At 41.3% G+C, this 17,052-nt stretch overlaps 1 protein-coding gene across 1 annotated transcript in view; it reads right to left on the minus strand.

The window, feature by feature from the left end:
- Positions 1 to 17,052, minus strand: part of SLC38A4 (solute carrier family 38 member 4) — a 109,551-nt gene that overhangs the window by 16,034 nt on the left and 76,465 nt on the right. Inside the window, exon 14 of the mRNA XM_082254377.1 lies at positions 1,057 to 1,201. Coding sequence (XP_082110503.1) covers positions 1,057 to 1,201 — 145 coding nt within the window. The remainder of the gene's footprint in view (positions 1 to 1,056; positions 1,202 to 17,052) is intronic.

Here is a 17,052-nt window from a genome sequence, read left to right on the forward strand (position 1 = left end):
GGAATGATCATAGAGCCCATGTGATCCTTCTATATAGGATCACAGGTCTCTATGGTCATTCCACAAGCCACGCCCCCCCCCCCACAGTTAGAAACATGCCCCTAGGTACACAATTAACCCCTTGATCACCTATACTGTTAACCCCTTCCCTGCCAGCGTCATTATTACAGTAACAGTGCATATTTTTGGCACTGATTACTGTAGTAATGTCACTGGTCCCCCCAAAAGGTCAAAAATGGCAGTCAGGGGTCCGATCTGTCCGCCGCAATGTCGCAGTCCCGCAAAAAAATGCAGATCGCCGCCATTACTAGTAAAAAAACCAAAAAACAATAAAAATGACATAAATCTTTCCCGTAGTTAGTAGACGCAATAACTTTTGCGCAAACCAATCAAAATACGCTTATTGCGATTCTTTTTTACCAAAAATATGTATCAGAAAACAAATGATCCTAATATGTTAAAAAAATTTTGATTTTTAAATTTTTTTTTTGGGAATGTCATATAGCAAAATGTGAAAAGTATTGTTTTTTTTTCTGAATTGTCGCTCTTTATTTTGTTTATAGCGCAAAAAATAAAAATCGCAGAGGTGATCAAATACCACCAAAAGAAAGCTCTATTTATGGTAAAAAAAGGACATCAATTTTATTTAGGTACAGCGACGCCCGACCGCGCAATTGTTCGTTAAAATAACGCAGTGCCGAATCGCAAAATATGGCCTGGTCATTAAGAGGGCAAATCCTTCCGGTCCAAAAGTGGTTAAGGAACAACTCAACTAAATTTTTATTTTATTTAGGTTGGAATGGGGAAGAGTTTGGTGTCTATCGGATTTTATCTGTCACCAAACAATATGTGCTAACAGAAAATATGATAATCTGGGGTTAGCAGCAATAGCATTATCCTTGCTGCAGGACATGATTACTGTATTTCATAGCAGGATGAATATTTCCTAATGGGGGAACCAGCCCAAATCTGCTTCTCTTGAAAATCTCAAGTTTACCTATTGTATACATATTAGATTCACTGTTAAAAATAAAAAAAGCAGACTGAATAACATACCAATGAAGCCAAATATATCCTTAATAGTTGGCACAAATATGACAAGGGTATTATTAAAAGCCAGGAGAACAAAGGCAATCAGGAAATGCCTAATCATGCTGAATGGCCTTCCAGGAAATAACAGTGTGGTAAGTGATGAGCGGACCTAAAAAACATAAAAGAAATAATATATGTAATACACAGGTTACATTTCTTACAGTTAGAAAAGCAAAACAGCTGTGAATATTGAATTTCTAATACACCAACATTTTGTTCTGTAGAAAACAAATCTATTCTATTTGAGACATATAAAATCCACAGTGAGTCTAAATTGCCTTATAGTGTGAATGGCCACTATTTATTGCTCACCCAGCTACCGGAGATCTATGAAAAGGGCTTTCCAAGAATGGGCAGAATTCAAATCTTTTATACTATCTGAGTAACTAAATGCACGCCTGCATGGAATTCTTTTATTTCTTTAATGATAATATATTATAGATATAGATTGTTATAGATTTTATGGACCTATATATAACAAAAAATGGAAAAAATATGTATTTTTTTTTGGCAACTAAATATAAAATATTGCACATGAATGATTTATTTTTTTATTTTCATCCAGTAAATGGAACTCTCAGTTTCCAGGCAATCATTAGCTGTATACAAAGCTTGAAGCACAACTAAAGGCATAACTTTTTTTTTTCTAGTTTTGGACAGAGTAGACTGAGATAGATTAAAACACCCATTACGTTTTTACTGCTGTTTGTGTCACCGTTAGGGAGATTCTCCCTCTCTATGTGTCCTATTTAACACTATCATTGAAAGCAAAAGTAAAAGAAAATCCCACATTTTGGGTTGTCACCAGAAAAGTAATACATTGGAAATCTTTCAATGGGGACACAGTTCTGGTGACTAGGGGGTCCCCAAGGGATTTCCCTAAAATCTCTCACTTCCTGTTTTGGCTATAGGACAGGAAGTGAAGGTAAATCTCTGAAATGGGACACATCTGACAGTGGTTATGACCCTCCCATATGTATTAAACATGAACAAAAAGAAGTTTTGCCTATAGTTTAAAGGGGAGTTCCACCCAAAAGTGGAACTTCTGCTCATTTGCTTTCTCCCCCCCCTCTGGTGCCACATTTGGCACCTTTCAGGGGGAGGGGGGAACGGGTACCTGTTTTTGACAGGTACCCTTCCCTACTTCCGGGAGACGGCGCCGCGGCGCTGTACCTCCGAAGTTTGGCCCCTCCTCCTTCCCCTGCCACCGAGCCAATCCGAATGCATAGCGCGGTTTGCGAATGCGCTTTAGGGACCCGCCCGTGAAGAAGCAAGGCTTCACTGCTGGGTTCCCTCACCGGCAAAGGTGGTGGCAGCACCCGACAGCCGATGGAAACATCGGCTGCTGTGTCGACATCGCTGGACTCCAGGACAGGTAAGTGTCCTAATATTAAAAGTCAGCAGCTACAGTATGTGTAGCTGCTGACTTTTAATTTTGGAGGGGGAGGGGGTGAGGCTGGAACACCGATTTAAGGGATACAAAACATAAAGTTTAGCTAAAGGCTCCTGTATAAATAAGTAAAGGCTTTGCCTAAGTAAGTACCGGACAAATAATAAGTCCAGTTACTATGTGAAGTACTAGCTTCATGAAGTAAGTAAACATCATTTATTACCCCTGACTGAGCCAAATTGGCCTTCATTTGTGTCTCACATTCTCCCCTCCCAGACACTGTAGCCCACAGTTGAGGGGTTTCATTAACAGAGGCATTTCTGCCAAACTAGAAAGCACTAGTTGTGACCGGGTACTGATTGACAAGCTGCAGGCTTGTGAAACAGAGGTGACAATGCTGATAGCCATAATCCCACTGTAGTGCAGGCACAGTCTACATGAGGGTGGCAACTGTGCTCTAAGTTTAGAAGCAGTGCAGCATCGTTGCCACACCATGGGAGGAAGCTGCAATAGATGAACTTCATTGGCAGGCTCAACAGGTATTTGTGGAACTTTGCAGTGGGACTAAGAGACAAGTGTAAGTGCAGATGCACTTATCATTAACTGTCTCAGTTCACATTTTTTTTTTTTCAAATGGGAGGCCATAGTTTAACTTTAACAGCACAGGCATTAATGAGCCTCTTGCACTAAAAAAAGACCTCTTAATATATCAGGTCCCCCTGCACCCTACTAGTCACAGCATTAAAGCAAAAAAATAAAAACTGTGGGGAAAAAAAGTTAGTACATTTTTGGAGATTTAGAAACTCATTATTCCCTGGGATCTTGCCGGAAGAATTGGGACATCACCCACTGTTAGTGGAAGGTCTGCTTGCTTGTTAATGGGAGGTCTGCTTAAGGGCTCTTTTACACAAGCATTGCATTCTATTGTAGTCTTAACGTTCATTACCACACCTTTGGCATTAATGAGCATTTTGGTTGTGTTCACAGATGATCACGTTGTGCCAGGCAACGCTCCTCAAATGCCCTGTGAGATATTTTTGCAGCTGCACCTTAAATGCACTCTATACACCATAGGTGCTTTACAGTGCTTTTTGGCATGCCTGTGATATGTTTCAATAGAAGTGAATAGAGGTGGTTTTGAAGCATCAAAGCCTGCTGAACTCCGCAGGCAGCGTTAATTTTGCCTCAACATAATGCAAGGCAACGCTAATGCGAACACCTCCATCTGCTCCCTACTTTAACAATATAACCTGGCATTGATAGGTGGTCAGGAAGTGGTAATAACAAGACCCAACCGCCTATTTTCAATGCCTGTGTGAAAGTGCCCTTTAGCTGGCTGCATGGGAAACAACGACCAAAAGTTCCTTTAAATTTACCTTCAACTATGTATTGTGCATGTTTGGCTTACTGGATATACTGTACGGTAAATATGTTTCCCTGGTTTAAAAGCTGTTAATTCAAAAGCTGCACATTTGCAATGTGCTCTCTCCCAACGCAGCAAAGACTCTCCAGTTACACGCCCCCACCAGGGTTCACACACTGCTGTAGAAGGTTTCCATCTCATACTCTGGGCTACAACAAAATGACTACTGAGTTTCTTTCTTTTGTTGTAGCCCATGTCCTGGAAATAGGCCAGGATGTAGGAATGTACACATTGGGAGCATTTAGGGCAAGCTTCATGGGTGACAGAAAAGGCCTACAGTTATGAAATTTGTGTTAAAAAATATTTTTACAAAGCTCTCCCAATGTGAATTTTAAATTACTGGGGCCCCTTGTTTGCATGGGCCAGTATAAAAGGCAAATATAGCCTTTAGACCCCTTTTATATGGGTGATCCGATCAGGTCCACTTGTCAGTTATCAGGCAGACCTGACCGGACAATTTATGTATACCTATGGACCGACGGGTGTAAACAGACTTGTGTATGTTAACACCTGCCTACGTCCGATCCAATCTGGTCCATGAAAAAAAAAAAAAAAAAACGGAGGGGGATCCGTACTCTTCCATCTAAGTGGATCGGACTGGAGGGCAATCGAGTGTAAATGGACAGCTGGTCTGTTGACTCTGGACCACCCATAGAGCATAGTGGGCTGAGTCCATGTCCACTCTGCATAAACTGAGCAAACATGGACCTGTCATCCGCCCGCTCTGCTCTGCCCTGCAGGGGGTCAGCAGGCAGATTCCCCTGCTGAGATAAGCTGATCCACCCCAAGTGAAAGGGGGTCTTAAATGAAACCTGCCATTAGAGAAACAAGGAGGCTGTATATTGCTGAGCTCTTATTTTAAAAATACAAGTTGCCCTTCTTTTGTGTTCACCCCCTGCGATAAAATGCAGCATTTCTGTGCAGCTCCGGGCTGTTTTGCAGTGTAAAAAGGACAAACAAAAAGCAATTATTTTGTGTGTTCTTGGGGCAACAGGCTTTTTAAAATACAGCAAAATGCCTGTCACAACACTATGTATGAATTTGCCCTCAGAACTTTGAATCACTAACCTGGAACAAGCATGCAGATATAGACTTCTGATTGTTCTCTGATTTTCTTTAAGCTCCTTTCACACAGGGGCTTTCCGATCCGGTCCGCCAGTCAGCTTTTCAGGCGGACCAGATCGGATGCTCTATGCACCCCTATGGAGACATCTCCGCTGACACCCGCTTCTATCCAATCCGATCCTGTCCGTGAAATCCGGATGGATGGAAATCCTATTTTCCATCCGTCTGGAGGATCGGATATGATAAGATCGGATGAAAATGGACAGGCGGTTTGTTCTCATCTGATCTCCCATAGAGGAGAGCGGGGCTCTGACAACTCTGTCTCTGCACACAGAGCGGAGACGGAGCTGTCATCCTCCTGCTCAGGGGAGATCAGCGGATCCATCCCCGCTGAGCAAAACGGACTCCCCCGGGTGCACCGCCCGTGTGAAAGGAGCCTTATATGTATACTTTATCAGGCTCAGTGACTTACAGGGATTGATTTACTAAAGGCAAATAGACTGTGCACTTTGCAAAGTGCGGTTGCACTCTGCAAGAGCAGTTGCTCCATAACTTAGTAAATGTGAAAAAACTCTGCTGACTGCCATCATCCAATCATGTGCAAGCAGACATGTTGTTTTTTTATTTTTCTTGCACGTGATTGGGTACTTTTTTCAAAGTGTAGTTGTACCTCATTTAATAAGCTCTTGAGCAAGCTGTGCTTGCAGAGTGTAACTGCTCTTTGCAAAGTGTGCAGTCTATTTGCCTTTAGTAAATCAACACCACAGTATGAAATCTAGTGGGTCATCAGCTAGCATATTTCAGAAGGAAGCCAGCTTTTCTTTAGGACAGGTTCACTTTAAATTGTTGTGAATATTTTTGTATTTTCATGTTATGTCATCTCTGAAACCAAGCTAGGGGAAAGTAATGAAATGTGAGAGATTTTAATTTCTTGTAGCTATTTTTTTTTTACAGTGCTCAGACCAGTCAATTTCCTGGTTAAAAATTAATGGTCAGCTTTAGTGCCGGTTCACACTTGTGCGATGCGGGAAGGCTGCGAATTCGCAGCTTGTTCCCGCATCGCAAACGCACCCCTGGCAGTTCACACTGCCATATGCGATACGCAGGGGGTGTCAATGAAATGTTAACGACACCCCCAGTTTGATCGCATATCGCAGTGCGATCTGACAGTTCGCACAGGATCGGATCGCACAAGTGGGAACCACTGTGCGATCCGATCCTGATGCGGCTGGAAAAAAGGGTCCTGTGCGTGTTTGGTGCGGGTACAGTGCGAATTCAGCCATACAAAGTGTATGGCTGAATTCGCATCCGCACCTTTCGATCGCATGTAATGAAGGAGCAGTGCGCTCCGAATTACATGCGATCGCCGCACTCGCAGGAATGTGAACCGGCCCTTAGGCTATATAGTAACAGTATTCCTTTTTCAATGTAGTTTACATTAGCACTTATGGGTATGTTTATCTCTAGGCTCTTTTAGAATATAATAAATCGAATTTCACATAGTTGGTACTCAAAATTTTAAAGCAAGATCAACATGTAAGATAAATAATGTAAAATATTTTTGTGATATATGATAGACACCCAAATATAGATCTTGTGTGTAACCCACATTTCCAGTAACTCTGGATACACTCCTTGCTCTACACTAACTGAAGGAAAGTAGGTGAAAGTTCAGCAGTGGTTTGATGCAGATTAAATTGCTCTGACGAAAATGCTTTGGGCGGGGAGAGGACGCTGCTATTACTCACAACCATATAATTAATTGTGACTGAAGCTGCATAAACAGCATGCTCATTTTCAATGAAAATTACAAAACTTTTCTGTTTTGATGTTTTTTCGATATTGGTAATAATAATTACCAAAAACTTGATTATATATATTGATGATATAATAACTGCTGTCTGTCAGTGGAAACTCAGAATATTATATGTAAATAAACAATAGCATACATTGAATACTTTGAAAGCCTGGGTCTTAGGCTGCTTTTATACTAATCAGTATTCGATGCGCTAAGATTTTGTAATTCATTTCCTACTAATAAGCTGCTTACAGTTGATGACTACAGACACATCCTAGCCTTAATTCAAAGAGCAATTTGCAGCCAATTGAAGGATCGTTTTCGGCAGTTTAGTACATAATGGCTCCTCATTGCTTGGTAAGGATTATCACAATTTATTCTCCTGGTTCTCTTCCTGGCACATAATAAAAAAAATATTCCAGCTAATTTCATACGGCCATGCATCCATACCTTATATTGATGTGAACATAATATAGATATGAATTATTAAAACTCAACTCCAAGTAAAAATCCTCCCTTGCAGTGGGAATTCCCTACATTGCAAGTGTTAAATGCTTGTTTAGGTCTAATGCCTTATTCACACAGCCGTAAAAATTTTATTGATGTTACTACACATGTTTTCTAGGAGAAAAGTTTCTGTGTAACGATCAATAAAATACTTGTGTACAGATGTGTTTAGATGCATAAAGACACGTATGCTTACATACCTGTGAAGGGACGCGCCTGAAGAATGTACACAAGGAAAAGTGACATTTCCAAAAACAAATAAAAATACATTACAATTTAAATTGTTGACTGCTAAATGACATGTCCCATTTGTAAACAAAGCAGCCAGGGGGTTCCCTTCATCTATACCAGTGATGGCGAACCTTGGCACCCCAGATGTTTTGGAACTACATTTCCCATGATGTTCAACTACACTGCAGAGTGCATGAGCATCATGGGAAATGTAGTTCCAAAACATCTGGGGTGCCAAGGTTCACCATCACTGATCTATACCAAACCTATATCCTAGAAGGAAGACTCCAGAATGAAAAAACATACCAGCATGGGGTTCCCTCAAAAAATCTATACTAGATTGTTATCCATGATGAGGGTCTACAAGGGTCTAATATACTATAGATATTAATATGGTTCTAAAGGCAGAAGGTTTTTTATCTTAATGCATTCTATGCATTAAGATAAAAAAAAATTATGTGTGCAGCAGCCCCCCTCAGCTCCCCTAATACTTGCCTGAGCCCCATGTAGGTCCAACGATGTGCACGAGAGCCTCGGCCGTCAGGGACTCTCCCTCTTGCTTGGCTGAGACACAGCAGCATCACCATTGGCTCCCACTGCTGTCAATCAAAGTCAGTTAGCCATTCAGGAGAGAAAGGGGGCGGGTCTGAACCATGGCTTCGTGTCTGCATGGACACACAGAGCTGCAGCGCGGCTTGGGTGCCCCAATAGCAAGCTGTTTGCTGTGAGGGAGGGGCCAGAAATGCCAATGAGGGACCCAAGATGAGGAGGATCCAGGCTGCTCTGTGCAAAACCACTGCACAGAGCAGGTAAGTATAACATATTTGTTATTTTAAAAGAAAAAAAATACGAGACTTCAGTATCACTTTAAGGATAATAACTTCCATGAAAGAAACACCAAAAAAGTGTGGGGTACCCCCAAATTCCATGCCAAAACCATCTGGTATGGTTTTTAAAGTGGAGCCCCAAGCAAAAAAAAAATGCAGATTTTTGTCTGAGCCTGCAGCCTATCTGGTCAGGAAAGTGTGTACCCCTCAAACAAAAAAAGGCCACAAGCCCTTAACATACGTACCTTGCTGAGATCAAATCACATTGTCCAGCAATGCAGATCCATCATCACTCACAATGAACAACTGGTTGAAAGAAGACCCTCCAACCAGCCAAGATGATCTTCTCCTAAAGGATTCCTTGTCACAGCTGACATCCACTGACTCTCAAGTGAATGAACACAAAGGGGCTGGCTGACAGCTTTGCCCAAAGTTGGTTCATGAACATATGTTGTTGACTACATCAAGGATAGCTGCAAGCTTGTTCACAAGCCAGAAAGCAGCAGGATAGTGGCTACTAGAATACTGGCAGCTGCCTGCATCTTAGCAACCAATAAGGCTGGGCAGCCTCTAGCTTTTTAGCAACCAATGACGTTAGCAGCCTGCACAGCAGTAAGTTCTCGTTTACTGGTAGTAATATTACTGCCAATAAATGAAAGAGTTCTTGCTGCCTGCAGCAGGAGGTTCAGGTGGGTGAACAGGCTAAAATGTTTAGCCAGTCCGCAAGCAAAGAACAGACAGTTGCAAACCCTGCACTGCCGTACAACCTGAACACCATCTCTAGGGTCTGTAGGTTACAGAAGAGAACTGGGAAGGCTAATAAAAGTTTAGTGTTTTTATTTCAGTGCATGGGACATAACAAGGCAGGCAGGATAACTGGTATTTTCTGTACTTGCAGAAAGTGTATTTAGACTAACAAGAAAACTAATACAGCCACCACATCTAAAGGCCGGTAAGCTGCAATATATTATATTTTTATTTTTTGGGGTTTAACCACTTAAGCCCCGGAGGATTTGGCTGCTAAAAGACCAGGGGGTATTTTGCGATTCGGCACTGCGTGAATTTAACGGACAATTGCGCGGTCGTGCGACGCTGTACCTAAACGAATTTGGTGTCCTTTTTTTCCCACAAACAGAGCTTTCTTTTGGTGGTATTTGATCACCTGTGCCATTTTTTGATCATGCGCTATAAACAAAAAAAGAGCGTCAATTTTGCAAAAATAACAATATTTTTCACATTTTTTTTATATGAAATTCCCCCCCCAAAAAAAAGTAAAAATCAAAATTTTTTAACATTTTCAGCCAATTTGTTTTATGCTACATATGTTTGGTAAAAAAAATCGCAAAAAGCGTATTTTGATTGGTTTGCGCAAAAGTTATCGCGTTTACTAACAAAGGGAAAGATTTTTGTAATTTTTGTTGTTTTTTTTTTAACGCGTAATGGCAGTGATCTGCGATTTTTTTTGCGGTACTGCGACATTGCGGCGGACAGATCGGACCCTTGACTGACATTTTTGACACTTTTGGGGTTACCAGTGACATTTCTACAGTAATCAGTGCTATACATATGCACTGTTACTGTAAAATGACACTGGCAGTGAAGGGGTTAACTTTTTTTGAGAGGGAGGGGCTATGTGTGTCCCTAGGGGCGTGATTCTAACTGTGATTGGCTGTGGCTTGAGATGTATGAACAGTGATCAACGGTTCTACATAGTAGAACCGTATGATCATCATTCATACACCGGGGAGAATGACAGGCGGCTTGTTTACATCAGCCGCCCGCCTTTCTCCCTCTCCCCCGACGGTCGCCGAGTGACCGGCGGACATCGGGTCCACTGGTCACACGCGCGGGGGGGTCCGTGACCACTCGGGAGCGGGAGCGCGCCTCCGGCGGCGCGTGCTCGCTCCCTAGACCCTCACAGGCTAGCGACGTAGACCTACGTCACTCTGCCTGTGAGGGGCTGACCGCCGCAGTAAATAGTCGTGCGGCGGTCAGCAAGTGGTTAAATATACTGTAATAAAAAAAAGGTGAACCTCTGTTCACTTCATTCATCCATTATTTTGCTAGCAAAAATCCTGTTTTCTATATTTCCCTTGTACATGATTGGGTTTTCTCTTTGTGAAAAGAACATTCTCTACTCCTTTAGTAAATCAATGGCAATGTATTTAAATACATAAAATCACACAGGTTTAGATTAGTATTAGATACTTATGAACTAGCAAATATAAAATACAGTACTAATGTATTGAAAATAATGGGATTGCTGATGTGTGTTGTCTTAGAATATATGTGTTCAAGGTAATATTTAGCTACTAATAACATGGTCATAAATCACTATCTCAAATGAGAACTCCAAAGTGCCACCTAGTTCCCGTGCCTATAAATTGAGTTATTAACACTGGATGAGTGCGGCCACCTGTTTCCTGTTTCTGCTTCAATTTCTAGTGCTTTTCTTTTTAAGCCACACTACATTTACATCAGTTCCATATACCACAGCATAGCTTCTCAACACTCTGCACTATAAACAGCTGTATTGGGAATTTTCAAGAAATAAACTCAAACTATTCATTAAATGAGGTTCCCAGCAAAACTAGAATCCCATGATTATAAGAGACATATGGCACTTTTCCACTGCAAGTACCGGCTCGTACCGGCTCGGCTCTACTCGGCCCTGCTTGGCCCGGTTTGCTTTTCCACTGCTGGTACCGCATGGTATAGTGTCAGAACGGTACGGTACGGTACGGTATAGGTTTGCTTTTCCACTAAAGTAGTACTAAAGTTAAGTGGGTGGGATAACAACGGGGTGGGTGGGATTCTCTGACCAATCAGTGGCTAGTAGTGACTGCATGCAAAGGATTGTGGGATATGGTACCAGTTTGGTACCTGTTGGAACCACAATCGAGTAGGTACTGTTTTTTCAGAGCCGTACCGTAACGTACCGTTCAGTTCCATGCAGTGGAAAAGCAAACCTATACCGTACCGTACCGAACTGTTCCGACCCTATACCATGCGGTACCAGCAGTGGAAAAGCACAAAAGCGTGCCGAACCGGTACGGTTCTATGCAGTGGAAAAGCGCCAATAGTTCTGAGGTTTTCTCAGGACACATTTTTCACTTGTATTCCTATCTAAATATAATATTATAACACAACAAAAATACAATAGTTCTTCAATTACTACTTGAAAACCAGTTAACCCAGGAAAATGTACTGCTGTGACAGTCACCCTCTTGTTTACAAAGGAGTTGTCAGAGAAAAGAACTTCTCCTTGTTACTACAGCCGTGGCCAAAAGTTTTGAGAGTGACACAAATAATATTTTTCACAAAGTCTGCTGCCTCAGTTTTTATGATGCCAATTTGAATATACTCCAGAACATAGGTGTGCAGAGCCTATTGCATTAGGTTGTGCACCCCAAAGCTCAAACACATATGTGTGCGTGCATGTGTATATATACTGACAGTGTCCGTAGAGCTGTGGACGGTGTCAGAAGGGCAGTGGATGGTGACTGTAGTTTTTTAAATTAATTTTTTTAAATTATTTTTTAGTTTCATTTATTTATTTTTATTATTTTTTTTACAAAAGGGGGAATCTGCGCCACAGAGGTGTTGAGATCTGAAGAAGGAGGCTACGCCTCCGAAACGTTGTCCTTAGCAACCCCATGCAAGTCATGCTCTGGGTCCCGATTGGGGAGTCTCCCTCTGCTTAACCGCATTGTCAGTTTCTCTGAGCGACTACAGCATCCGGCTCTTGGATGGTGTGCGGCGGCGGCTGGACCGTGCATAGGCGCACCACATCGAGTCTCCTTGAGTAATCCGAGGCGGTTGGCTTAGCCGTACGATACTCACTGATCAGTGCAGGACGAACAGCTGAGCCACCGAAGCTAGGAGGAGAGAGCCCTGTAAACATCATCGGGGGATATTTATTTCCATGCATGACTTCCTATCTGTTTGTGAGTACCTGTTTTTATGGCTTCTATTAATTTCAAATAAATGGTGTTACACTAGGGCAGTGTGCGCTCTGTTCCTTTATTTTTTGTACAGCTTCTTTGCCTCATATCCCATGGAGGGTTAGGAGAGCTGCCACGCTTCATTCATGTGTTTCACCACAGGCCATATTACAAGATTCCCCAGCTTGAGAATCAATCTCCAGGATCTGCGCAGGGACTGATAATGTGTGTTTTCTATATACTGACAGTGTCCGTAGAGCTGTGGACGGTGTCAGAAGGGCAGTGGATGGTGACTGTATTTTTTTAAATTAATTTTTTAAAATTATTTTTTAGTTTTATTAATTTATTTATTTATTTTTTACAAAAGGGGGAATCTGCGCCACATAGGATGATTAGGGTGAGCACCTGGCACACCCTGTCTGCATGCCTATGCTCCAGAATGTTATTAAGAGTGATCAGATGAATTTCAAGTAATTTCAAAGTCCCTCTTTACTATGAAAAGGAACTTAACCTCCCTGGCGGTATGATTCTTTTGGATTTTAGGTGCTGAAAGCGGTACCATTATTTTAGGTGCTGAAAGCATGTAATTCTTGTGAATGAGTAGCCCAAACCAACTGTATACATTTATTATACATATTATATATATATATATATATATATATATATATATATATATATATATGTATGTATACATATATTATGTATACATACATTATATATATATATATATATATATATACGTATATATATATATATATATATATATATATATATATATATATATATATATATATATATATATATATATATGTAATGTATACAGTTGGTTTGGGCTGCTCATTCACAAGAATTACGTGTGTATATATATATATATATATATATATATACGTGTGTATATATATATATATATATATATATATATATATATATATATATATATATATATATATATATGTATATATATATATATATATATATATATATATACATAATATGTGTGTGTGTGTATATATATATATATATATATATATATATATATATATATATATATATATATATATATATATATATATATATATATATATATATATATATATACGTATATATATATATATATATATACTGTATATATATGTATATATATATATATATATACATATATTTACATAAAAAGTACAGTAAAACTGCAGGAAAGGGCACTGGGGGGTAATGTAATGTGATTTTATTTTATTTTGAACGATATCAGTGTGTTTGGTGCATTTTACATTCGAATTTGCCGCCGGTTCCACCCCCCGGCGGACGTCACGTCGCCGGAGACGGAAGCCGGGGCTCGCAGACGATCGGGAGAGAGCTCCGCCGCCGCACACCGCTCGCAGACATCGCTGGATCCCGGAGAAAAGGTAAGTAAAACCTCCTCCAGCATCCAGCGATCTTCCTAGCGCTACCCCGAGTGTGACTCGGGGTTACCGCTTTTGGCACTAAAATCTTACCCCGAGTCACACTCGGGAATACCGCTAGGAAGGTTAAAGCAATAAAAAAAAAAACATTTTTACAGCTTTTGTGAAGAAGGCTTCAGGGTGCTCAAGAAAGTCCAGCAAGCACCAGGACCATCTCTTACAGTTGATTCAGCTGCAGGATTGGGGCACCACCAGTACAGAGCTTGCTTAGGAGTGGCAGCAGGCAGGTGTGAGTGCATCTGCACGCACAGTGAGGGGAGAATTTTTGGAGGATGGCCTGGTGTCAAGAAGGGCAACAAAGAAGCCACTTCCCTCCACGGACAGACTGATTTTCTGAAAATGATACAGGGATTGGACTGCTTAGGACTGGGGAAAAGTAATTTTCTCTGATGAATCCCCTCTCCGATTCTTTTGGGGTATCCAGGAAAAAAACCTTGGCCGGAGAAGAAAAGGTGAGCGCTACCATCAGTCCCGTATCATGCCAAATGTAAAGCACTATGAGACCAGTCATGTGTGGGGTTGCTTATCAGCCAAGGGAGTGCACAATTTTGCCTAAGCACACAGCCATGAATAAAGAATGGTCCAAAAACAGCCTACGAGAGCAACTCCTCCCAACCCTCCATCATCCATTGGTGATGAACAATGCCTTTTCCAACATGATGGAGCACCATGCCATAAGGCAAAAGTGATAACTAGGTGGTGCTGGGGAACAAAACATCGAAATTTTGGGTCCATGGCCAGGAAACTCCCCAGACCTTAATCCCATTGAAAACTTGTGGTGAGTCCTCAAAAGGCGAGTGAACTAAAAAAAAAACCCCTCAAATTCTGACAAACTCCAGTCTTTGATTATGCAGGAATAGGCTACCATCAGTCAGGATGTGGCCCAGAAGTTTATTGACAGCATATGAAAAAGAGCAAATATTGACTCTTTGCATAAACTTAATATAATTTTCAATAAAAGTCTTTTCCCCTTATGAAATGCTTGTAAATATACTTCAGTATACCATAGTAACATCTGACAAAAAGATCTAAAAACACTGAAGCAGCAGACTTTGGTAAAATTAATATTTGTGTCATTCTCAAAACTTTTGGCCACGGCTGAATACAGAGAAGCTCCAATCATTTATGGAATTTTCATGTTTCAAGTGAATCATTCAAATTATGGTTTTATTAGAGAGGTTTTTATTTTCCACACTCCTTTATTGAATCTTGGCTATACTTTAGTGTCAACTCCTTTAGTGGCTCAAATGACATCCTTCAGAATAAGCCGCTCGTGAGCACCCCTGGGGGCGCGCAGCACGACGATCAGTAGTGAGGCGTGTCGCTCTAACACACCGCATATCCGATCACAGTAAAGAGGCTATGACATAGGCTTTTTGCCATGTGATAAGCTGTGTCCAATCACAGCTAATCACAGCGTAATTAGAAAGAGCTGGTTATCGGCATTCCTATATTCATGATGTAGAGTAGAGGAGAGACGAGAAGTGGAGGGGGGATATGCACTGATAATCAGTACAGTGATTATCAGTGCAGCCCCATCAGCGATGCTCACCAGTGATGCCTACCAGTGCCCGCCAGTGATGCTAATCCGTGATGCCTTTCAGTGCCTATCAGTGATGCCTGTCAGTGCCTCCTCATCAGTGCCACCTATCAGTGCACATCATTGCCACCTATACGTGCCCATAAAGGCTGCCAATCAGTGCCCATTAGTGCCATCTATCAGAGCCCATCAGTGCCCCCCTTCGGTGCTGCATATCTGTGCCATTTATCAGTGCCCATCAGTGCTGCCTATCAGTGCCTCCCATTAGTGTCCCCCATCAGTGCTGCATATCAGTGCCGCCGATCAGTGCCCTACAGTGCTGCATATTAGTGCCTCCTCATCAGTGCCCACCAGTGCCACCTTATTAGTGCTGCCTTTTCAGTGCCTGTCAGTGTAAATCAGTGAAGGAAAAAGCATATTTATTTACAAAATTTTATAACAGAAACGACGAAAAACATTTTTTTTTTAAATTTTCTGTCTTTTTACATTTTTTTTAGCAAAAGATAAAAAACCGAGTGGTGATTAAATACCACCAAAAGAAAGCTCTATCTGTCTCAAAAAATGGTATAAACTTAGTTTGGGTACAGCGTTGCATGACTGTGCAATTGTCATTTAAAGTGCGACAGCGCTGAAAGCTGAAAATCGGCCTGGTCAGGAAGAGAGTGAAAGTGTCCAGTATTGAAGTGGTTAATACAATTGTTTTTGCAATGTTTTTATGAAATATTAGGGTGAGCCTGTGCCTTCCACATGTAGGTAAAAAACAAAACAAAAAAAACAGGGTCACTTAGCTTCCCCTGGTCCCAGCAGCACATGCTTACCCTTTCTTCACTTTCCTATAGCACAGGATAGGTTACAGTTAACGTGTTTCACACATAGGAGTGCTTAGTCATAACCATGATTTCTTATCATTTGTTTGCTCATACTAAGGCCGGCCATACATGGTTTGAGCTGAACCGGCCGAGAGTCGAATCGTTAATGGGCAGGCTAATTGTACCAAATTGATCGATCGATCAACTTGGGTACAACCAGGCAGCCGGATGCTCTTGCAATTATCGCTAGGGGCTTCTTTAGCTGCTAGGGACAATCATTGTCTTCTCCCAGAGGGGGTGGCTTCCCCCGTCTGTTCCCGCAACCTGTGGTTGCAGGAAAGAAATTTGCATCGTGTATGGCCTGTCCATGGCATATTTATTAAAATGCTTCCTAGATTCATTCCCTGGTAATTTGTAAGGACAGATTTTGCATAAATGTCTCTCATGTGTTCTAAAAGTTGTGGAGAATGCATCGTATTCAAGTACCTGTCTAGAACCTTTACTTGAACTTGGCACATGTTTCATCACTTTTAGAATGCATGTTAGATACTTGCGCAAAATCTGTGTGCACCAGTTTCCCTCTGTACATCAAAAGAGAGTTGGACTTAATTAGTTCCTCTTTCGTAAGATACAAACTGTTGGTATTTTAGTTTGAATTTGGCACATTTAATGCACCACAATGCAAAGTGGCGCATTTTAGAACTACCTGAATTTGGAGCATGAGTCGCTGTTAGAACCAAAAGTGTCGCATCAATTTGGCACAATACATTAACAAGAGGGATTAATGTAAGAAAAGTGCCGTAATGGTTTTATTGAATTCCCCCCATAGCGTTTTTGAAAGACTTGGATTGACTGAAATGACAAATTAATCAATAAATTGTGCAGCAGGCACTGCAATGCCTTGTATTATCTGTATAGTTTCTATTAACCACTTGCTGACTGCCTAATGTACATTTACTGCGGCAAAGT

This window comes from Pelophylax lessonae (assembly GCF_965119305.1).
Source record: "Pelophylax lessonae genome assembly, chromosome: 4".
NCBI lineage: Eukaryota > Metazoa > Chordata > Amphibia > Anura > Ranidae > Pelophylax > Pelophylax lessonae.